The following is a 24666-nucleotide window of genomic DNA, read 5'->3' as shown; positions in this document are numbered from 1 at the left end:
CATTTTAAATGCCATAAATATATTTTGTGGATATTTGAGCTTATGCAATGGTCTTTGTCTCCATGTTCCACCACATCCAAATCATGGTAGCCAAAGGAAAACCATGAAGCTATAGCTTACAGTACTGGGGCCCTAACAGAATATAAAAAAAAAACATACCTGAAAGAGCTGCAATGAGTAATTATCTATGATTAGGCTAAATAACAGATAAGCATAAAAGACTAGACTCCCTGGAGTTCTAATCCAATCTGCTTTGACTACAAAAATGTATTTCTTGCAATAGGTCATTGACCTAGAAAACTGAAGTTAGCTTTTTACCAGATGCAAGATTTAGAGCATCTTAGAAAAGGAACCTTGTTGTAAAAACCATCTACATGGAAGTACTCAAGACTTGAGCCATGCACTGTACTGACTGAACTGCATTGGACATGGACAATTGCCAACATTAAGCATGTTATATACAGTAACAGTGGCAAATAACAGGCTTATCATGCAGCAGAGATAAGCATAACCAGCACTTTTTCCTCATGAGTAGGTATTAATGGATTGATTTATCAAATTGGCCCATTTTAAAAAGCAGACTTTGCTCAGCATTTCCACAGTGGAAACCCACAAAAAACGTGAAGTGCTGAACTTGTAACTGGGGTGGAGGCTGACCTTTCCCGAGGCTTATTGCTTCTACTCAAAGTAAGGCTATGGCTTTATAATTTGCTACTCGCAGATTTGTATTTGATCTGTCCTCTCTTCTGGCTATTCTAACCATGCTCCATGTCAATTGGGCTAAACCAATTACATACTTTTATATTACTTTCAGCTAATTCAAGTACCTGGATCAACTTAACATTTGCGAGTTATAAGAAAAGTACATTTGCAAGGAACGGATGCAAGATCCACATCTTTTAAAGAGGTAAAAGACCCAATTAAGTAAATCAAACTGGACTGCACAGAGCTCGGCTGGAACAAAAAAGCATCCACCTGCCTATTGCAAATAGATCCACTGCAGTATTCTTTTACTTGCAAAGGCTTCACATTTCAGTCGAACTGCAGCAGAGTCAAGCTTCCAGTTCGTCATTTTTGAGCTGAAGTTTTGATTTAATGCAGGCCACAAAGCATGCCGAGAATTTATCTGCTTTTTTATGAAGCCTGTCCTCTCAATGCCTCTTCCCCAGCAACGTTCCAAGATGACCAGGAAGAAGCTAGCAAGACACCCCAAACACCCTGCCAGTGTTCAGAAAAAAATTCCATCTACAGGCCACTATGTACAGGATGTGGCTGAATAATTTTTCCCCCTTCTGAAATTGCCCCTTGGCAAACTCACAGAACTCTGCAAACCATCTGCCTGTATAACCAAAGTTTCAAATGGCATACTATTATTCCATACAGTGAATGTCATTTCAGTTGCACATCAGTGCTTGTGGCCTATTACATTGGTTGCGCATAGCTCTGTACTGCACATTCATCCTCTTATGCCAATAAAAAATGGTTATTGTACTACCTTGAAAATCTAAATTAACAAAAACATTTAAAAGTTTAAAATGTGACAAAAATAGCGTTTGCATGGGGTTCTCCATCCCTTTAGTTTGCTGAAACCAACAGAAAATGTCCCGGTGATACAGTAATTGTGCCCCTAGCAAACTTCTAAAGCTGAAAATTTAAAACAGCACTTTTACACTCAATACTTTAGAAGTAGCAGATCTTAGCTTTCTCTAAAGTTTTTTTCCATCTTTGGATTTTTTTGCTTATATAGCACCTTTTAGCCCACTGGATCCCACTTGCTTTATGCTCATGAGGGGCCCTTATCCCCACCAAATGAAGGACAGCACCTACCTGGGTGACAGCCACCATTACGGGCCAACAGCCATACTACATGGATCATGAGAAAATGCTTTAGCAATCAAAGTGTGGAAAGTACACAGACCTGAGCAGAATGTAACCAAGACTCTGGTGTTGATACCAAGAAATCTTTCAGTAAATAAGTAGGCAAGACCTCAGCTGCACAGCTCATCTGAAAAGTAACCCATCCTAGGGCACTGGATTTCGAGATTCTGGTCCAGTGGAAAGACTGTCACCAACTAGTCTACCAACTCCATTTACAGCAGCAAAATTCTCCAGTACTGAGCAGACTCCACCTTACTTAATATCCGAGGGGTAGCACCGAGTCATAGCAAATCTAAACCTGCATTTGACAAATTCTCAGGGTTTAAGTATAGAGGCGAAGTAGAAGAGGGACAAATGTTTTCCTTTAATTACACTAAGGAAATGTTGCTAAAACAACGTGCACTAGGGACAAACCTATGCATAGTGGGGGGGGAAATCACATTGAATTGACAAAACAGGATGTGCAAGTAGTAGAAATCTAACAGGAAAGCACAGATGGAAAACAGCTCCTTTGATGTAAATATAAAAGTGTCAGACAAAACTGCACCTTTGCCACTTACCTTCAAAAAAAATAGCTGAAGATCAGATAATGATCAAGATTACCTTGTTTTGAATGCATCTAATAATTTTGAAAAGTCCCAGATTTTTCAGGTAGTTTAAGATCTGTACTTTGAAAAGTATTCACTAAATCTCACGAAGCATTTTAAATCTGAAAAGTTTTTCAGAGTGGATAAGGCAAACTAAGAAAGGGTCAGAATGATGCAAGTTTTGTGCCTTGCCTATTCCCCTCACCTACGAATGACTGGCTTACCAGCCGATCCCTCACCTTAAATTACCAGCCACTCTTACAAGAAAAACAGCTAAAAAAAATGAACGCTAATAAATCTACCCATGTCCTGCCAGTTCGCGTGCCAGTGGTTAGAAAAGCTCCTACCCACGTGATGCAGCTGGTTCAGCTCTTCAAAAACGTGCGGTGAGGCAGCTAAGGTTTTTGTTCATACTAAAACCAACGAAAGCAAAAAACCTCCACCCAGACAGTCTAGAAAAACCACAAAGCACAAAAAAAAATTAAGAGCCAAAAGATTCTTCCTCTATCAGAAATCCCCCCTTCATTTGATTTTTTTTAAGGTTCATTACATTTGAATAAATAACTCCCAACTCCGCTATAAAAGGTCTTCAAACTGTCCGTAACTGACCAGTACTCTTAACCACTGCAGTGAACCTGAACAGAGAAATCAAGCCCTTCAAACTGGAGCGACTGAAAATGCAAATGTGAAGGCAAAAAAAATTAAGGAACACAAAGTAATGAAAAAAATCAAGCGCAATATCTACAGTAGAAGAGAGCACGACCAGTACGCGTAAATCCTGCTGCATTTATCATCGTAAAAACAGACCTTTGCCAAATCCATGTTCTAGATGATTCCATTGTTTTACAGCACACCATGTCTCATGCACTTAACACATAGGGTTATGACTGCTGTATAACCACCCCCCATCCATTTAGCCTTGAGGAACTTGCTTGCAATAATCAGTTGTTACGAAAAGTGAACAAAAATCTCCACAAGGTCATGTAACCAGGTATACAGCAATCAAAAACAGCACAACAGGAAAGCATGGCAAAAGGATAACTAACTTTCCAGTCAACAATAAGATGCTGAGTAGCACAGTGGCATGCTGCAAATGTGCGACGCCAACATGGCCAAATGCCAAATGGAATCTTCCATCCAATTACAGTAGATTCCTCATCCCCACTCTGCTTTTCTATGGCTGAAAACTAGCAAGATATTTCCGGTGCTCTGCACTCACTAATTACAATTCCTCTCTTCCCAAAGGCTCCCCACCACTACTAGAACTCAAGAGTTCTTGCAAATCCCCTAGAGCGTTTAGAAATTCCGGCCTTCCCCACTTCATATTGTTCCAGTGAGGATATCCTGACTTCCTGGAGCAAGAATAACAAAAGTAGAGGGTTGGAATCCCCATGCAAACATCTGTCAGGTCTACTGTATTCCAATATTGAACAATTCCTAGGAATTCAAGATTAGTCAATTCTGTCAGCTCAGGAGAGCAGAGGCATAGTGCTAGTGTCACTTGCACACGAAGTAACAGTTTGGCAGGGAAGCAGAAGACTTTTATAAAATGCTAGTCTTTAGGTTACATAAAAACCAGCAAAGAAGTCTGGATGACAGGTGGTTACTTTTTTGGAAGAGCTAAAAGGAACTCCTATAGCATTTAAAGTGTGGATGGAGAATCTGAATTCTTTCCAGTACTATTGCAGAAAGGCAAGTCGCACAGCATGTTCAACTATCCCAGGTCGCAAGATGTGCAAGCCAAGTTATCCAGCACAGGTCTTTTCACACTTGCCAACTTCCACAGACATACACGTGCAGGTACAGTAGGGATAAAGCATGAACTACACTTATATGTACAAGCATGTGATACCACATATAGTTAAAACTACAAGAGTCTTACAGCCATTTTAGAATACATTCAACTCCCGGTTAAGAGGATAATGATTAAAGATCACAGACCGAGTTACAAAAGAAGCCATGAAATGCATGTACAATTCCCTGTATCACTAAAAAAAAAACCTGCATGACTGCCTTTCCCCCTCCTTGTATTTTTATTGATTTGAAAGCTGCCTGCTCCAACAATAACCAATAAAAAGCATCAACAGCTGAACTGGAAGAAATGACAAAAGGGGAAAACTCATGCCAATGCTTTACTGAGAAGAAAAAAAAATGTTTGTGCAGCTAGCATATGGGAAATATCTGAACAGAACGTTGTATAAGAGCATTTACGATAAAATACTGGTGTTGAGCTCTCCAACATGTTCAGAAACAGGAGACAACCAACTTTAAATTCCCAAAATGGCACATGTTGCCCTGACAATCTGGGAAAATTATTTCATTTGACTTTATAAATTGGATTCTTCTGCTCTGGAGATGCATACAAAGCATAGGAATGTTCCAGAAGGAGTGATTACGGAACTGTAGCCGATATAAGGGCAGAATAGTCATCATGATGCCTGGCTTTTTGTTCCAAGTCTCTAGTCCTGGAAAGATCACGTCAAGACATGGTTTGGGAACCAGGCACTCACTCACTTACACAAGATCTCAAATTTCAGCTTGTCAGCTAACTGAACAGTCTTGTCTCAATATCGCAATCAAAATGCTGTGTGGAGCAATTGCCAACGCCCTCAAAGTTTATCAAGTACAACTGAATCCCAATTCAAATGCACGTCTCCATAAACATCCAGAGAGCATTTTTAATAAACCTGGGAATTTTTAGCAATGAACTTTGCGTCTCAGTCACAACACCCTCACATACATTTAAATCCATGACTCCTAGAAGAATTTAAAGAGAAAAGTTGGTCAAGTGGACAGGCAAAACAAAAAGGCCAAGCCCCAGAAACAGAATCACTTCATCCTGAACCAACCTCAATGAGCACTAGTGCAAGGCTAGCCTGTTTCAACCAGCCACAAATCTCTGGATTGCAAGTCTGAAACTGGCTAAGTAGAGGCCCCCCCCACTAAATGAGCCGCTCTGGAGAAGCTCCACATAATTAGTGAAATTGGTAGCATGGAATGATGCAAATCAAAGTAGCTTTACAGGAAGATGGTTATTAGCACATGGGAAAAGGGGCACAACCTTTCAGAAAAGGTTCCTGACACACCCAGAGATGGTATTAGACCACAATTGCACAAGCAGATCCATTACTCAACTCTAATTATACTGTACTTTGACACCAGTCAGTGTACCTTCCTCCTAAAAGTAGGCCATTTCCAATTTTCACTTCAAGGCTAAAAAACTTGAAACTTCCTTTTTCCACCAAAGCACAACAGAAATTACAGACCTGGACTAACATGCAGGAACATTTGAACCCGTTTACAGCATCATCTTTTAATGTCAGAGAACTCCCGTCAATATCAAGCAACATCATTCCTTAGCAAACATACTGTACTGGAGTTTGGTAGAAAAATGCTACATACACACAAAAAGATTATAGCTACAAGATTTATGCTTGATGGAGCACATGTTCAAACTCATGTCCATCTCATTTACAAGTTCTTTCCTATAAATAAAGTTTAAAAGTCATCAACAGCTACTGTATAGCTCTAAAGAAAAACAACCACCCCTTTTCAAACACTTGGCTGTTTTTCAGCTGAGGAGGCTCCAGCCCAGCCTCTAGCTAAACATCACTCTGCCTTGCCTCGCAAGCAAAGCCTGTTGAAACACAGAGCACAAATTCCACAGCACACAGAGATACAAAACTGTCAGAAAAGTAGCAAAGTTTGCACAGCCTAGACATTATACATCTCAAGCAAAAGGAGACTGATTATCATACTGGTTTAAAAAAAAAAAAAACAGATCAAAGTCTACACTAAAGCCATACAGGTCTAGAGCTCCTTTTAGGATTCTTCAAGACTTATTGCTTTGCTCCCCACCATCTCACAGGTTTTCATGCACAAGGTTTGACTGAAGGGTACAAAATAATGAATGGCGCTTTGCGCCATGCTTCCCCATATGGTTGGGGAAGACGGAGGACACTATCGGCAGCTTAGCAGATAGGCAAAACGAGAGTTGTAGAATCATACAGCCTTCAGCAACAAAGGAATAAAATTCCTTCACACTGTATGAGGGAGAAAACCTTAATGCAAGCCCTCCAAAACCTTCACAGTGGTGCTAGAAGTTGAGGTTTTTAGCAATAAGCAGGGGATGGGTTGCTAATACAGCGTTCAGATACGCCATTGTGGCTTGTTCGGCATGTGCTGGCTCTGCAAAAATTACAGCTCCAAAAACACGTTCATGTCTGCACAGAGGCCAAGAAAAGCTGGGCCAGAAGTACTGCCCTAAAGGCAGGCTACAGCAGGAGCTGGAATAAACTGCACTCACGTACACAGTTATTCAAAATGTGGTTAAAGAGGACAGATTGAGGCTGTTCATCTCCTTTGATCACATGAAATTCTTGTAGAAAACATTGCCAAGTTAATTCTAAATGCCAGCTATATGTACAAAACCTGAAAAGGCTTCAGGCAGTAAAAGGCAGAATTTTAAGGGGCTAAAAACTGATGGAAAACAGGGACTAAAATTATGGCAGGAGAGCAGTATCAATTGGAAGAGTAAAAAGCTCCAAGACCTGTCCATAAGTCACTGTAAAACAATGCATCAGGGGAAGATGTGGGGGTGGGGATCTCCCTTTGCAGAGGCAGCCCTGTTCCCAGAGGCCGCCCACATGGGAACTTCCTTAATTTTCCCTTTACAAAGGATGTCACCATTTAGATGCCTACCTCATTCTTTCTTATCTCTCACCCATCACCATGGCAACACAAGGGGATTCAGAAAGTAGCTAGGGGGCTTTCTCCAGAGAATTAGGGAACCCATTCAAAACTGGGGTCATGGCTAGGCTAACACCTACTCTATACATGGTTTAACAAAACCGGAGAAGACTCATTACCCTTCACATTGAGCACTTCCAAGTTCAATGGTACAGGGGTCCATTTTCTAATCGGATGAAGCAGAAATTCATTTGAGGTTACAATCCGGCTAAAGGACTATCAATCCACTAGAAAGAACACTGGTGTGCCTCAAGGATCTGTGCTTGGTTCCCTGTGGCTCTAAGACTTTCCTGGCTTTTCAATCAGATTCCTGAAAACAGGTTTGACCAAGTTCATTCCTTCCATTTCAAGATCAAATCGGAGGCCAGGAACACAGAGGAATACTCAACCTTTGTTGTCCTGTCAATTTTTGTCTCATGTAAAGTGCTCCCCATTCTTCCAAAATTTCTACATCTACAAGGTAAATGATTTAGAGTAATAAAGCTAACCTAGATTACGACACCAAGCTTGGTTTAAAAAGTGAGCTGAAGAATAGAAGTGCCATCAGTTCTCTATCAGACAAGAAACCTTAAGGACTGTTAGTGCAAGCACATCCACAGATAGGAATAGGAGGCACTCTCTGACACAGAATTAAGGGAGTACAGCATAGAACCTATTAAATGAATTGGCTTTTGCAACATTCATAGTTAAAACTTGAGGAAAAGCCAAGTCTTGAGCAAGACTATTTGTAGCCATCCAGACAGACATTAACCATGGTTATAATTTACGATTACACTATTGTGACAAGGTTTCAATGATGGTTTGTACTCTGGTAACCAAAACTTTTAACATGTGCTAGTTTTGTAAATTGTCAACCGAGAGGCATCTGGATAGGAAGCCCTCTCCCAGGAAAACTCATCATGAACAGAACTAGAGCACAGGCATCAAACTCAGCTGGGGAACACTTTTATAAAACCAGATTCAAATTACACAGCCTGTAGCATTACTGTCATTTCCTGTCCAAAAAGTCAATGGGTTCTGTAGAGCTAAAGGTCCCAAACCCATATTAGGTTTTGGAACAGCCTGGATCACAAAAAAATAAATAAGAACTGCTTAATCACCACACTATGGCTTGCCAAATTGCAGTGTGCAGTTTCAGTCTCTCAGCATTCCTCACTAGAACTTTAAGAGGCCTCAAAAGAGCAATTTGAACCATCTGCTTTTTTCCCCTTCATTTAATTTCTCACTCGCAGCTAAAACCTTGTGTGCTAGCCGGGTTTCTCCTTTTTCAGTTTTATTTGCCATGATAACTGGCTATGACCTGAAACCTTTCAAAAACGAATTGCTGTAATGTGCGCCTGTTTAATGGAGACTGTCGCAGTGAAAACGCCTACTGAAGAAGCAGTCTGTACGCCTCCCCAACATGTTTCAATGGCAAGAATCCTCAAGAGCTGTGTGACGTTTTAGAACACACACCAATGGCAAATAACCAAGGCAGAAATTAAAGTGGTAGGACTTAAAAAACACAAAACCCTTAATTCTCTCAGTGAAAGGTACAGGCAAACCAAGATGAGTACCAAGTGCCAAGGCTGGAAGTTAAATAGACATCAATAAAGATTTGCCATTTGCTTGCACATTGGTCTTTCAAAATTTAGACGTCCACCGATAGACATGAGATATACCCAGTTTCTGTTCTGCAGACAGAACATTGCAGATCAGTTAGGTGGGGCTCTGTTGTGGCTTTGCATTTTAAAATGCAAAGAGGAAGGGATGTGTCTGTATATCAGGGAAGGGGGCAGGGGACACTAAATTTAACTTACATGGTTGGCAGCACTTCCCATGCTTAATTGTGATCCCCAGCACTTAAAAAAACTTCATTGCACCTTTAAGAGCAACTCAACTAATGGCCCAACACCATTTTAGTCTCACTGTGAAGCTAAGAACTAAGTAGGCAGCCCTACTGAAAGGGGCACTATCCTCCACAGAAGTTCTCAAATAAATATCACAGTATTGTAGCCAGGGCTCCTTTGGAATTAAAAGCACTATTTTAATATTAATTTAAATATCCAGAAATCTGAAACAAGATCAAATAACACCTGGTTTAGACATTGCCTCAATGAAACCTGTTAATCTAATCTAAATCACACAAATCAAACATGCATCACTTTTTGGCACTATACCTATAAAACACCACAATTGGAAGAAAACATTAGAGGTCAAATGGTTAGCATGTGAAAAATGCAACAACCCTTCTATATTAGGTTAACTTGAAATCCTGCTTCATGGTTTATGCTGGTACACAGTAACTACAGTCAAGTGCCTAGTTTTGACATCCAACTTATAGTTGGCATCACACTGCCTCTGGTTTGCACTGTCTCAGTGAGAAATTTTGCTGAAACTCATGATTCGGGATCCATCTCACTACTCCATGGGCCAGAGAAAAGACTATACAATTCTTTGTAGCTAAGGAAACGACTGGAGCTCCCAATCAAACTTAAGTGCACTTGCATTTCTTGTAGTACTAACCCTTGGGGTGAATCGTATATTAAAACATTCTTAGATTTGACCACTATATTGCATATAAACTGCAGAAAATGGAATTAGGTATACAAACTGAACTGCCACTCCAGCAGTAGACCTCCACGTTGCTACAATTTAAGTTTACAGTGCTGTGGAGATGCCTAGCACAGCATTCATCATTTCAAGGAATACTAGTCTTCTAACTCGGTATTTCTATGTTTAGCCTTGAAATGGTACAGATGCAATGCATTAATAGATAGATGCAGTGCGTCACAGTGTGGCAGTTGTAGCCCCACTTCTACAAGACTTGTAGTCCAATGTACTTATATAACCGATGTACTTATAATTACAAGTTCACCTCAGAAACATTATTCAAGACGAAAAGGGAAAGCCGGTTATAGTTGCTCATTTGCAAAGAACAGTCAATTGAGTTAAATACTTCTCCTGATGTCTACACTGTGACCTAATGAGACTGCAAAATGCTTAAATCTTTATTCATGGTGCACACTCCAGGCATTACATTTTGAAATCTGGATTTTACCAAGAGTCCCTTATCAATTTGCATGGGAACAACGCATTCTGTGCAGTCAAATTAAAAAAAAAAAACATGTAAGCTGCAGTTTTCAGTGCTTCACATCTGTTACATAGATGGAAAAGAGGTAGTGAACTCTTGTTCTAAAGAATCTCTTGTCCACAGTGCTAGAGTGTAATGGTGTGAAACCAGCCCATGTGTGAATGCTTGTTAAGCGTTTCCCAGTATACACTGTGCCAACCCCACCTTTGAGAACTGCTGTCTTTTGCTCGTAAATCGTCCCTAAGGTATTGAAGAACGTAAAAAGTGTCTTTAATAGAAACCACGTGATGTCCTTTTATTTAAAAAAAGTGGGAGGGACCCCTTTGGATTGCATAATTCAAATGGACTTAATTACGATTTTCGTCTTTAGGGAACGTGTTCCTAATTTACCACATTTAAATCAAACATCTTCCTATCCGTATAGGATCCACGGCTCAAGCCAGGTTATTAAAAAGCTGTGCCTTTCATTTCTTGGCGCTTGCCTGTAAAGAATTCCAACAGTAAACTGAGACCCTTCCAAGTTCTGCGGTCTACCCACTTTTCCCCTCCTTCAAAAATAGGAATGGTGAGCAATCCTGGGCTCACCCGCACACATGGAAACTAAATTTGCAAGTTGATTTTCTCAATACTGAGCTGGAAGGTTGCCAGCCAACCCCAGCCACATTAGTATTGCACAGCTTAATGAGAGACCAGTCAAGCAATGTACCAGTACAGTACACACTTCAGGCTATTTGCATACGTACCTGGAGCTCCAAATCAATTGGCCTTCCCTTGTACACATGAAAGACTAGGACGCGCTAATAAAGGTTTCTGGACGCATTCGAAATCAGAAACTAAAGAAGCTACCAGACTACAAAAACGACAGGATTTATTGTCGCCCAGACAACTATAAACTCTGAACTCTATCAACATACCGTAGAAGCGGGTGCATATCCACTTCCTAAAACGCAGATGTCGAAGGGGTGCAGTCGCCTGCACTCAACTCAAGTGGCAGGGGCGACTACTTGCAAAAGTAAAAGAAAATAAAAATCAAGTGTCTGGTGCTCGAGTCAAGTTATAGGCGCACTGTACGATGCAACTTGCATCCAAGATGTCAGTTTTTAAACCTCTTCCGCAGGAAAAAAAAATAAGTCTTGAAGTTCAAAGGCACAGCCTATTCTCTCGAAATGCGGTTGACAAGTTGCATATCCCTTTCACAATGTTACTCCCTCTCCCTTTTCTTCCAGTTACCCTCACCGTAGCTCAACAATGCTCCCTGTAATCTTTGCAAGCACGCACTCACAGAAAACATGCCCCTTCTCGCGCTCCAGCGGACAGATCAAGTTCAGCCTTGTCTCGGTGCTCACAGATCGAGCATTTTGAAACAAGTAAAAATACCGTTACGTGGAAAATATTAGGCTATGCGCCGGCAAACCTTTGTGCGTATGGTAGTAGCTAGCAAAAAGATGTCGAAAGAAAAGAAACACGTTCAGCAATGAATGAGCTTTTCTGCAACAACTCAAACGTGCCACTTTTGTCCTCCCATAACGCCCTTCTAGTGTTACTTAGCCTATATGTTTGAGAAAAGTTCAAAAACTGCATTAATAAAAACATAATACTGAACAAACCCCCTTTTTTAAATTGGAAACCAAAGTATTGCGAGCTAATTGCTTGTACGTTTAGACAAAAGGGTTAAGCTTAACAATAGCTATAAAGTTACGCGTTTCAAAAAAAAAAGTGTCACGATAGAAGTCTGGTATTGTTGCAGCAACCGGACACTTTCTCCGTTTTTTGAGAAAAGCTTTCCACGACAAAAAGCAAAAAACACTCCAGTCATTTTAATATAAACAGACACGCACACGACTACACACATACAGTCATTCACTCATTAAAACAGAAAAGCAGACCTACCAATAGACACCAGCTTGATATTCTCTTTATCCAAGAACTCCAGCGCCACGGACACGTTTTCCAGCTGCATTTGCCTGAACGTGGGGCGTTGGTTGTACTTTCGGAACATCTTTTTCTGACTCAGGACCTCCAGCAAACCGATCAAACGGAGACCGTCGCTCAGGTCGGTTTGGAGGTTGGCGATGCGCTTGTTCACGCACTTCAGGTGTTCGTTGCACCACCTGGTGAAGGTGTTCTGCTGAATCTTCTTCCATGGCGCGTCTTCGGCCAGGTCTTTTTCCGTAGCGGGCATGTCTGCGTCCTTGTCGGCGAGAGCTGCGTTCGAGACGGCGGCGGAGCTCGGAGCGCTAGACTGATTGAGTCGTGGGTGTGGACTGCTCATTTTTAATGCCTCTTTTTTGGGTGGGGTCAGTTCCACTTCCTCGGAGCTTCTCTAGGGTGGTTCTAATCAACGAAAGTGAGAGGAAAAAAAGTTTGTGTTAAAGAGCTGCAAAAGGGAGCATTCTTATATTGTTGCTCAGAGGAGGGGGGGGTTTAAAAAAAAGATTCGGTAGAGGCGAATTTGAATAGGAATTGAACTGAGAGGGGGAGTATGTTTTCAGTCAGTGACATTCTTCACGGGTAGGGAATTACTGGGTTCTAACAAGCTTTGCGGTTTTTGTCTATTGTAGCAAAGCCTAAAACAATAATCTTGATGTTTCTATATTAATGTTGGTTCTATTCTAAAAATCAACAGCTAAATAAGAGGCATGTAAACCTTTGTGTTTTCTTAACTTGAATGCCATTTCGAGACAGAAAATCAGCTTATTGTATTGTGATTCAAAGGTCAGACAGTTTGCATCACATTTCAATGAATTCACAGATTAACGGTCTCAAATGGCCTTTGAAATAGTTCTTTGGACACGTATATAATTACACTCAATTGAAATGCATGAAAGGCTTAATTGTTTTGTTGCAATAAAAAATGTTCAAATAATACTGTTTTGAGATGCAAAGACAAATAATAGGCCTAACAAATCCTCTCTCAGGTTAGCACAGTACCTATCATAGGTTTATCATCTTTGTGATCTATTTATTTGTTTACTGTTTCCAGCCCATATGTGGTTTGATTTACAGAGTTAGTTTTTTTAAGATAAGAGATCATAATCCTGCTCCAGGAAAGGTGATAGTTTTGTTTATTAGTAATAAAAGCAGGAAAAGATAAGCAAATAAAGAAAATTTCTGTTGCCAGAGTAAATACTACAGCAGACTTCCACTGGGTGTTCCTTGAACTTGACTGGGTGGTGTATTCACTTCTAGGGCAGGAATGGCCAGTTCTGGCACTGGAGAGCCAATATTCAGCAAGTTTTTATAGGTCAACTTTAAATCATCAATCTGAAAAGACACGGGTGGGTTTGATTAATTGAGTAAGTTAACTGATTCAATTAAGCAGGAATGGAAAACTTGTGCTTAATAACTACAGGGTGATGGAATGTGGGTTTCAAATAATTTCTTTAGAAATCATTTAAAGACGACCCATAAAACCTCCTGGATTGTGGCTCTCCTGGACCACGTAAGGCCATCCCTGCGCGAAGATAGCTCAAAGTTGAATAAGATGTTGAATAAAACAGTCTTCAGACTAGATTACAAAAACATGAAAACTAAACTAAGCATCCTCAAACCAGCGCTCCCAGAGACATTTGATTAGCTTTACCATATTACTCCCCACCACTGAGACACATGGAACCACAATGCAACTTCATAGAACCACTGGTGATGGTTTTATTCTATTAACATTGATTCATGGCTGTCAGACAAGCATGGTATCACTTCATGGTATCTCCATAGCTAGTGATGGGATCGAACCTGCTCTTTCTGAAAATTATTCGATTTCAAGTTGTAAAGCATCTGTAAATTAATGACCATTGATAAAGCCAAGCTAAAACTGAACAGCACTGTTATAGGGGTAAGGTGCCAGTATAATTTTGGTACTGTTATGAGCCTGCTGAAACACAACAGAATACTGTAGTTACAAGAGATTTTCAAAACACTTTGTTTCAGAGGATCAATTCCTTACCTTTTTGAAAGTTATTATGTATACAAGTCACATTTCTATCCACACTAACATAAAGAGGGTCACTGAAGTGCTTTATATATGCCATAGTTGTATAAATCCATAGATCAATATTACAAAGCGTAACATTACATTGAGCAGAGTCCTCTTATGTCGCAGATCAAATTTAAATGTTAATAAAAGAAAACTTTAGAGTAATGGCTCGACCATACATATGTAATATAATAATAATCATTAATTGTATTTATATAGCACTTTGTGACCCAAAGAGTTGTGTTACTGGGGGGTGGGGGGACTCACTGCAGTGTAACACGCACCTGGGTGACACACGGTTGGCCTCTTATGCACCAGCAGCCCAGTGACACAGCAGGTCATGTAGAGGGGTGAGAAATTGCTTCACTAATTGAGAAAGGGGAAATTTAGAGGAGGCCCCGTTGTGCAAGTCAGAACACCAGGGTTATCACCCATACTGTTTCAAGACATGACAGGGCATCTTTCATCATAAACTAGTCGGGATGTTGGTTCAACATCTTATCTGCAGGACAGCATCTCCTATACAGCCCTGTGCCTTCTGTCACCATATCGAGGCATTGGTTTGGAAATTCGGACCAAGTGAAAAGAGGGCCACTTACTGATCTTCCAATGCCACGAGACAATGAATTAACTTTCTTTTGAACTCAAACATAGTTGTGAGAAATTAGTTGGGAGAACAGATGCAGCAACAGTGAGCATCAGCTCATGAACATTGAAAACAATCCTGTAAATGTAGTCAGTTTATGAGCCATTTTATGGTAATTCAATTCATTTTGTCCATCAGTATGCCATACAGAACTTAGAAAGTGGTTTCTCACAGAACCTTCTGCTTTTTGTACATTATCGTGCAGTTAATTGTTATCTTGTCAGTCTGGCATTAATCATCAATAAGCAACATAAAGTCAACTTGCTTCATAATTTTAGTAAAGCACACCTGAATTACAGTATCTGTTGCAAGCGTCAGGTGAAGCAGATGACTAATTGTTAGGTCTAATACCCTATAGCAACACACACCTGGGTGTCTTTGAATTAGAATACAGTACATATTGCAGTCATAGACAATAGTGAAAATCTGACTGTGATATTGATGTTTTTGGAGTAGTCCCATTAGGGGTCTAGCATTTTGAGATCTTACATTTTACAGCATGAAATGTATTGGAGAATGTTTTCAACAATGATGAAGATAAGACTGGGTATTTACAGAATGCATTTGAAATCTCAGGTGTAATATGCTACACTTTTAAAAAAAAAATCAAATACACTAGATCATTTTTGTATTTTATATATACCAAACACATATTTGAAAACAAATGAGTTAATTTCTTTTAAATGAATTCTCTTAAATATAGTTCTCTTATAATCCTACTGTTTTCCCACTTTTGTATTTTAGAACTCACTTTCTTAGCCTATCATGGCATTTAATCTGAAACAGGAAAGCAGAATCAAAATCACAGCTGTCTAGGATTTGCTTTTCTTACATGGGCCTCTGAATTGCTTTCCACAACTCTGCCATTAACCATTGAAAGTTTAAGCAGAAAGGTAAAATGACAGACTATTTTTAAAAGTAATAAATATCACCATAATTTGAAGAGCGACCAGGAGAATCAGTTTTACATTATGTAAACTACAGCGGTTTTTAATCGTGATGAGTGTGTTTAGCATGGCAGGACCCTGCTGTCACGACAGCTTAACTCAGACAATAGTAAAGAAACATTATTGTAATTTTTCCCTGGACTGGATACCACTGTCTGTATGAGTCGTTTGGCTCCGATTCATTTCCTGTTTTTTTTTTTACTTCACTTTGCTTTATCAGCCTGAAACTCTCATCTCCATACCCCAGGCTACGGAAGATTTATAGACATGTTATATTATGTCTCAGTTCTAATTGCCCCAAGGGCTAGTAACCTCCTTCCATGTCTTTTTTGCTGTAAGCTAGCTGTATGTTCTGGACTCCCTCCCAGTCATATAGTTTTAATTACCAGGCCAGTCCACCTCCCAAAATATCAACCATTACCAAGCACAGGCTTTCACTCTCCGGTCCAGACATTCAGGTATAACCATAAGCCAGTACTGTCTCGCTTACAGTCCCTCAGCTCTAGCCACCAATCTACAATACCTTCCTCTGTCTCTACCTAGCACTATACCGCATAAGTTCAAACCACTACTCAGCACAGCCTACGTTTTTCCCAGGCCTTGACTCCTAACCACTGCCCCACACTGCCTGCAACACCTCCCTCTGTCCCAGTCCCTTTAGATCTAACTGTTACCCCACAGTGCCTCTCTGGCTGGTCTAAGAGTTAGCCTGGACACCCACGCCTCTCTACCTGCCTCTCAGGTCTTCCTATACCTTTTTCCAAGCTCTTGCACACATGATCTCCCAAGACTCTAAGCTCGAATCAGTAACCCTCTCTTCCTCTCATATTTGTTTTCTAGGGGATACAAAAAGCAAGGCTTTGCTTCTTAATGCTGTTATCTACACAGTAGGGAATGTGCTAGATGCACTAAATTGCTGTATGAGGATATTTAGGATCCAGCTTTATCCTGCCCAGTGACATGATCTCATACGCTTTCCTAATGCCCCTTAGTCACCCATGACTCGCTGAGTTTCAACGCAGACAGCAGATTACCAGTCACCACGCCTTTATTAGACAACACACCAAGCTCTGCATCTCATTTTTTCACAAGCTAGACGCCACAACAAGGACCATAATATCACCTTCCAAAACTTAAAGGAGAAGCATGGATCATCTGCTAGAAACAATTAATTTCCTATTTCTGTGCTTTTCACATTCACTGTTCTCTTTGCTGTTTCTGTTTATAATATCGCTTGTCATGCTAAGTACTGACTGTCAGGAAAGTTGCAATGCAGAAGTGTTACAAATGTACACATTTGACTCTCCAGGAATCACTGAAGATGGTGAAAGAGTATGAACAACATGAGACGTGAAATATGGAGCTGATGTTGTAAGAATTAATATTCCAAGCCATCTCATAAGATCAAACTTTCAGAGTCTTTGTGCTTAGTACTGGCAAAGAGAGAACTTCAATGTGAAAAAGGGGACAGGGGCAGGTTGAAAGTTAGTATAATGCAAATATATTATTATACATTATTCTAATATATTTTTGAACATGTATATGCTTTTGATATGAATTAACTGCAGGGCAGCACGGTGGTGCTCTGGTTAACATTGCTGCTTTGCTTTGAATTCCTGAGGTGCTATCTGCAAGGAGTTGATATGGTCCTCCTGTGTTCACGTGCCCAAAGACATACTGGTAGGCTAATTGGCTTCTTGGAAAATTAGACCTAGTGTTTGTGTGTCTGTGTATGTGAACTGCAATGGACTAGGGTCTTGCCCAAGGTGCACCCCACATTCTGCTTGTTGCTGGCCGAGACAGACTCCAGCTCCCCCACACTCCTGAATTGGATAAAGTGGTTAGAAAATGGATGGATGAACAATGCATGTGCAGTACTATGTCAGGATATCTTTTGGATGTATTTGTAAAAAGCATGGTTTCCTGTGAAGATGCATACAGTGAGCATCCAAAAGTAAATTGAACCATCCCTTTTTCACTTGAAGGTGATCTGAATTTGGTGTTTATCTTGAAATGGTAACGGTAATACATTTTTAGCATATATACACCTTTAGAGCTGTGAATGGTATAATACTGTAACAAACCGGGGTTCACGTGGGTATGCGCGCTCGCCTCTGCCGCCTTGGGTCGGCCCCCCACCGTCGGGGACTCAAACCCAGGCCTCCGGCGTCACTCAACAGGGACCCAGCCACTTGAGCTAAAGGGAGATCTCCCATCAGCCCGGCAGCTGCGGTCCCTGCTATTCACAGGGAAGGGCGGTGACGTCACCGCGCTGGTAAGCCGGCTCTCACAACCAATGGTGGCCGTATGCATTACAATCTTAATATGCTTCCCCACTTCACTTCCCATCTTTCAGTTGCTCAGACAGCTTTGTATTATAATAATGGGATTAGGATGTGAGGACTTGTTTGGAGAGCCCGGAGCTCAGAGTGCTTTGCAACAGTATTTTTTTTGGCCTCACATGCTGCTTTGAGATTATTATGTTTTTGCGTTGTTGTTTTTCCTGGTACAGTTTGTTTGTCAAGCAAACTACATTCTAACCAGAAACAACGGTGAACAGAAAGTGACATTGTGTACTAAAGTGTTAAAACATAAACCTAATAACAGAAAAACAGAGCCATTATTTTATTTGAACCTTTATTTTAATTTAAAAAAAACATTTATTATTTAAAAAATGTGGCTTGAGTACAGCAAAGAAGATCTCTCACACTGGTAAATAGGAAAACTTGGACAGGCCATAGATATTCAGTGCTTTACTAAATAAGGAGACTTCTGAACTTAACACTACAAATATGTTATTTCAAGAATGTTTTGTTTTTTCTTTCTTGAGAGAATTTCAAGTATGCTAGTACCTAATTAGGAAGGCAGCGACCCCTGACCTTAGTGGAACAACTGGAGCCAAAATTCTTTATAAGACATTCATTGTGATATTACAGCACTTGGGTATTGGGTACTCTGTTTGATGTCTGGACAGGTAGACATCATAGACAAAATTAATTCCACATTTATCTTAATGCTGTTTTTTTTTGTTTCCTTTGTTTCCAGGCCATTTTATTAAAACATAAGTCTTTTGGCATTAATTTGTCCCCACCCTCCCTTTAAGTAGCTTGTGTTATCTTCTCTGGGCTATCTAAAACGCAGTGATAGGGAAAAGTACCACATTTGTTAAGTGTTTGTTAAGTGTTTTGCAATCAATTGTTTCTATTTCCTATTGATCATATTTGTTACATTTATTGGTGTTTAAAACATCTTCTTATTCTTTTGTCTTTGCATACATATGGTTTTGTTTAATATCTTTTCAGCTTTAAAAACCCTTTCCATGTCAATTATCCTCAGATATATAATACAACAGGATTCAGACCTAATACATACACCATAATGTGGACAACATGAAAACAGTATCTTTCTTCAGCCATGTTAAAAAGGCTCATCTGGCTCTTAAATAAAGAAAAGATCTGGTACTAAATACATTGAACAGTTTTGTGCAGACATGATTTGTGATAACACTACCATAAACTTCAAATGCCTTACTCTTTCTCTTTGGCAACACCCTGACCCCTTGTACCCCCCTTTCCTTACAGAAAGCATTCCAGAAGCCTTGCCATTAAAACATTATTTGAAAATCCCAAATTCCAGCATCTAGCGCCCTCTAGTCAAACTCTAACGCAATTCCGACAGGAAAGCCCCAAAAAAAAAAACACAAGGAAAAAAACACAATTGCACATCCTTTCCAAATGCAAGAACATCTGTCTAAAATAAAAATTTGACTCACAATGTATCAGTGAAAATACTGCATGAGAACGACAATCCGAATCAAACCATGTCTGCAAATTATGACAATTTGTTTGCAGTCTTGTTAAGGGCATATCATAAGGGCCTTCAGGTATGAAAACAGATAATGTATGTTCCAAAGAAAATGTAATCAGTGCAGTGTTTTCATATATATATAATACAGAAACAACATACCAGCATCAAAACGTGATAATGTGTGGCCTCAATATTAGCACTATATTCTCCCCTTTTAATGTTTTTTTTAAAAAAAATAAAAATCAGTCCAACAGACTGATTGGCAGGCAGACAGACTTAATTAAATGATATAAACTACTATATTAAACGTGATATGCGGGATCAATGTCTTTATAAGATAACTGCCTCAGTAGTCCCTCCATTTTCTCTCTTCACAAAAAAAGTTCAAAACGTTCAATAGTAATGAGATAATACTGTGATTTGGCCATGACCAGACTGTATTCATGATGTATGTAACCACACATTATTCAATTCAAAAGCTTGCATAGTAAGCTTAGGTGTTGAAACACTAAAACCCAGTGACGAGTACTGCAACACTATCTTTTTAGAGTTTTGGCTGGGAGGTCAAGCATAATGCAATGACCCAAAGAAATAATTTGGTAACAAAGGCAGATGAGCGTAACATGAATATGTCATGATATCAAATTGCACTTAAAGCTACATGGCCAAAATAGCCCCTTTAAATCAAGTCCGCCCCCTCACTTCCACCCACTTTTTTTCCTCGTCTCCTACAAGATTTCTGTCTAGACTTGCCAAGATGAGGCAATGGCGAATTATTCAGTCTGTCACGCAGGAATGTCAGTCCGTTTCCTTTACGTTTCACTCGTGAGAAAATTAGCATCGAGTTTTCGGTATTCATTTCTGTATATATATATATCGTTTGTCTTTTAGAACCTTACACATCACAATCGTTTGAACACCAGCAAACTCACAAACGCTGTGCCTTTTTTAATATAAATATCGCACGTCTGACGTCAGTTGCTGGTAACTTTATACGTTGCTCCAATTAAAAACCTATTAGGCTCTATTTCTGGTATGTATGGGTACCAAACAGGTTTTTTACCTTTTTCCACTGCAAATACTAAGAATTATTTAAAAATAGACTTAAGAAAGAACAGTGCCATTAGAAAAGTAAGGTACAGTACCTCTATGGCTGGTCATTGAAGAGCCAGATGTTGCGGAGTGCGTGCTATACACTGTATTCACATTAGATTAAACAGGCACAACGGAACTAATTCAGTTAGTAATAAACAGTAATATTTTATCGTCAAGCTGAAAGAAAAAGTAGTTATTTATAAAGATGCTTTCTCGTAGCTTCTGCGCTACTGAACTCTTGTAACTGTTTGGGTTTATGAGTAAAACTCGATACTGTAAATGCATCAATTAACACAATATACGGTACATGTCAATTCATACACAATATACAGTACAGAAAGCTACAAACCGCTCCCACTCCTTGTTGTTATATGAGAATGAGTTTTAAACTAATCCAAAAAGACAAATCATTTTTAAAAAATAATGTGAAAGTGTTTAAACCTGTTACTTAAATCTCTCAAAAAAATATTACAACTTAATATCACCTTTCAAACCCATATTATTTTCTAATGCTATTGTTAGCAAATAAACCCAATTGTGGGAACAGACATTTCGTCTTTAAACAAGAGATAATGATTGTCACAGTTAATACTTCAGTGTTGTACTTCTCGGCAGTGAAAGCAAGACATCGAGGTTTCGAGATGAGATGGAAGGAATGTAACAAGGGGCATTTCTTTACAAGGAGAAGCTAGTAGGGATCTGGAACTAAGTTCTCAGAGACTTATTGATGAATCCGACACTCGGGAATTCTTTAAAAAAAGACGCCTGGAGGCGATTCCTTGACAGCAACTTCAGCAACAGATGGTGCTGTATTGGCTCCAATCTTCGGATAACATTTTGTTATAAATTTGTGTTTCTCGGGGCAGCGCTCCAAATTAGTTTAGTTTAACTGTGTTGTTCTTTTGAAGGCATCCTATAACAAATACTAAAGCTAATAATGTGTACTGTGCATTGTCCAGTTTTGCAAATACTCCGGAAGTCCTGTCGCCTTGACAACAGCCAAACTCTACGTCAGATCGCACTGCGGGCTATTCGCCTTTATGTCTCAGGACATTCTACCACAGCGTTGAAAGAGAATATGAGCAGTCCCGTTCAAACAACTGCCTAATCCTGCACAGAATTCCACAGTGATATGGCATTTTTTCTGAATGTGATTTCCCAACATCCTGTATCCGCGAATTTAAATATCTGGCAAAACCATCATGCGGATTTCTACATCCATACTTCCATACGCGAGTATTAGGAAAGTATTGTTGCGCAGGACACGTATTCAATATCCCTGGGCAAATTCCAATTAAACCAATAATTTAATGGTATGTATCATTACAATAGTATGGATTTATCGTTGGTACAGTATATTAAGTGAGCGGGCCCACACACAGTACGCAGGACTGTGACGTACGTTAATGTAGTTCAACAACACGTTATGGCATAATTCACCAAACAACAGTCCCGAAGAGTTTACTACTATCAGGTCTATACTGAAACAGAACTGTTGTCCGAATAGCATCTAACATCTTTTTTATTGTATCACTTACTAGCCGACATAAAAACGCGTGCAGTAGGTATACCGTGATAGTTTCTATCACAAAAATGACATTTTCTTAATTCTACCATAGCAAGTATATAATAACTACTAGCTAATGTGTCAGGAGTTCAAGAATGATGTGTGCTGCCATGACATAGCCAACGGAAGCACAGTACTGTAGAAAAATATGGGGCATATCAGTAATGCTGAACGATATCACACGTCTCGACCTGTAACCGTGTTGTTCCAGCTACAGTATGCCGCTACAGTTTTCTGCATCGCGCTACCTCTCTCAACACACGGACCACACCCTTTTATTTTCAGTACGCGTTTCTTCTGCAGAAGTTGTCACCAAATGCTCTTCTTAAGAATTTTAAAAATACATCCCACAAACAGTCAGTGACCCAGTTTTTGCAGCTTCAACCGCAAGGAAACGATACATATCTCGTCTTCGGCTCACAGAAATGAAACACACTGATTGAGTTTACCCAAACATCTCACCCTGTAGTTTCGTTCTAACTGTGGCTGGCATGGCATGGGCGTCATGAGTTGTTTTAACAACTTTTATATTAACCATAGTTTCATGTTGACATACTCTGCAACTTGGACACTTGTTTTCAAATTACACTGCACCTAGCCGTTGTCAGCCTACAATTAACTGCAAACGTTTTATAGACGTGTTTCATATTGCGCAGTTCAAATCATATCTCTACTCTTATCACTCATTTAATGCAAATGATCGAGTTTCTTATTTTTAAACTGCCCCACAGAACTTTGTTTACTTATTAAACATCTGGAAGAATTGCACCAACCAACACAGTCAATTCACACAGTCCGCCCTGGAAAATTCAATAACGTACACTATGAGCAGATTTTTGTCTGAAAAAAGATAAATGACTGATACTTACATGCATATGGTGCACTAATATACAGAATTTAATCTAGAGGAATGGGGGGTGTAGTTTGTGTACTAACCATACCTTAAACGATCTGACACACAAACTATATAAAACAGTCAGGAATATATAACAAAAACGGCCGAAAGTCTACACTAAGACTAAAATGGAAATAAAAAGCCACAAACATTCAAAGTATAACGTTCATTCTTTTTTATAAAATATTCCTTGATTTCATGTTGGAAAACGGTTGTTACCACTAGTGGGCGCCACCACCAACACCTAATATTCCCGATTAGCAGAAGCAGATACATAAACTTTTTCATAGTTTCCCTTATTTGGTGAAGAGATTTTAATTAGATTACATGACTGATGCATTAAAATCATGTTACTCGGGGGGGGGTTCAAGACACCTGTAAATGCACTCCACTTCAACAGCAACTAATAATAATGACATCACGACCAGTTAAACGATTGTGCACATGGAATATTTTAATACATCTATATTGCAACCTACGGTGCAATTGATCTGGCAATGCACCATATCATAGCAATTTGTATAAGAGCACTGTCATTTGTAGCTGACAGTTTTCTATTTAGCTTTCATCAGCACATTTAATCGTCATAAAACAAAGATTGCACACAAAGCATCAGCTTTTCACAAATCAACTGCTTCCAAAACCCCAAAGATAAAAATCAAATCAGGAATAATTACACTTTACAAACAACGACAAATCACAACACCAGATTAATAAGACCCTACAATTTAAAATATAAGCCTTTCCATTTTTACCCATATAACTATTTGATTGTTTTGGCAATTTATCAATCAGTCCCATATAATTACTCATAAACAGATTTCTGACAATGGCAGAAAGTAAAAGTATTGCTAATCATTAGACTTGTGATGCGCCGTTACTTACGATAGCCGCTGTAAGACGTGAGACAAGCAGTTCCCAAAATGTGGATATAAAATTAAAGCGCGACGTTGACAAGCCCGCTACAAAATATGTGCTTAAAAGCTGCAAAACTTACTCTTTTTAGCTTTGTATTCGATTGGTTCAGCGACTGGAGGCACACCGAACAATCTCTTTCAGATTTGCGTTAAAAGTTGCTCTGTGCTATAGCACGAAATGTTCCTCCCTCCCCAAGTGCTTCTCTTGGGGAAATGAGTTCGTATTCCTCGACAGACGGGAGAACAGAAGTGACACCCTCTCGTTAACTCTCTCCCTCTCTCTCTCTCTTGCTCTCTCTCCCCTTTGCGTCCTATTTAAAAATCCTTAATTGGTAAAATATCAAATGTGAACAGGGCTTTTTGAGTGTGTGTGTTCTGCAAAGCTGACGCGTGAGTGGAACCCCGCCTTTGGATTTTAAAGGTATGATGTCACCCCGTTCGGCTCTCATATACAACTTTAAATCCATTCTAGCCCTGTGGGATGTCAGAAAGCATTGTGTGAGTGTTTTACTGCATTAAAGAAGGGCAC

At 39.7% G+C, this 24666-nt stretch overlaps 1 protein-coding gene across 9 annotated transcripts in view; it reads right to left on the bottom strand.

Moving 5' to 3' along the window:
- Nucleotides 1-24413, bottom strand: part of flna (filamin A, alpha (actin binding protein 280)) — a 70857-nt gene extending 46444 nt beyond the window's left edge. For 8 of the 9 annotated variants that reach the window (XM_088930395.1, XM_088930440.1, XM_088930422.1 and 5 more), the window contains exons 1-2: nucleotides 24218-24413; nucleotides 12178-12621 (exon numbers count right to left, since the gene is read on the bottom strand). In XM_088930395.1, the coding sequence (XP_088786521.1) occupies nucleotides 12178-12559 (382 nt within the window). In that variant the 5' untranslated portion in view covers nucleotides 12560-12621; nucleotides 24218-24413. Of the gene's footprint in view, nucleotides 1-12177; nucleotides 12622-24105 lie in introns of all 9 variants that reach the window. The other variant, XM_088930406.1, reaches the window with a different exon arrangement.
- Nucleotides 24414-24666: the final 253 nt, after the last annotated feature.

The sequence above is a fragment of the Atractosteus spatula genome, chromosome 2, assembly GCF_055471065.1.
Source record: "Atractosteus spatula isolate fAtrSpa1 chromosome 2, fAtrSpa1.hap1, whole genome shotgun sequence".
NCBI lineage: Eukaryota > Metazoa > Chordata > Actinopteri > Semionotiformes > Lepisosteidae > Atractosteus > Atractosteus spatula.
The sequence above is the reverse complement of the archived record's forward strand: the minus strand, read 5'-3'. Positions and strand labels throughout refer to the sequence as shown.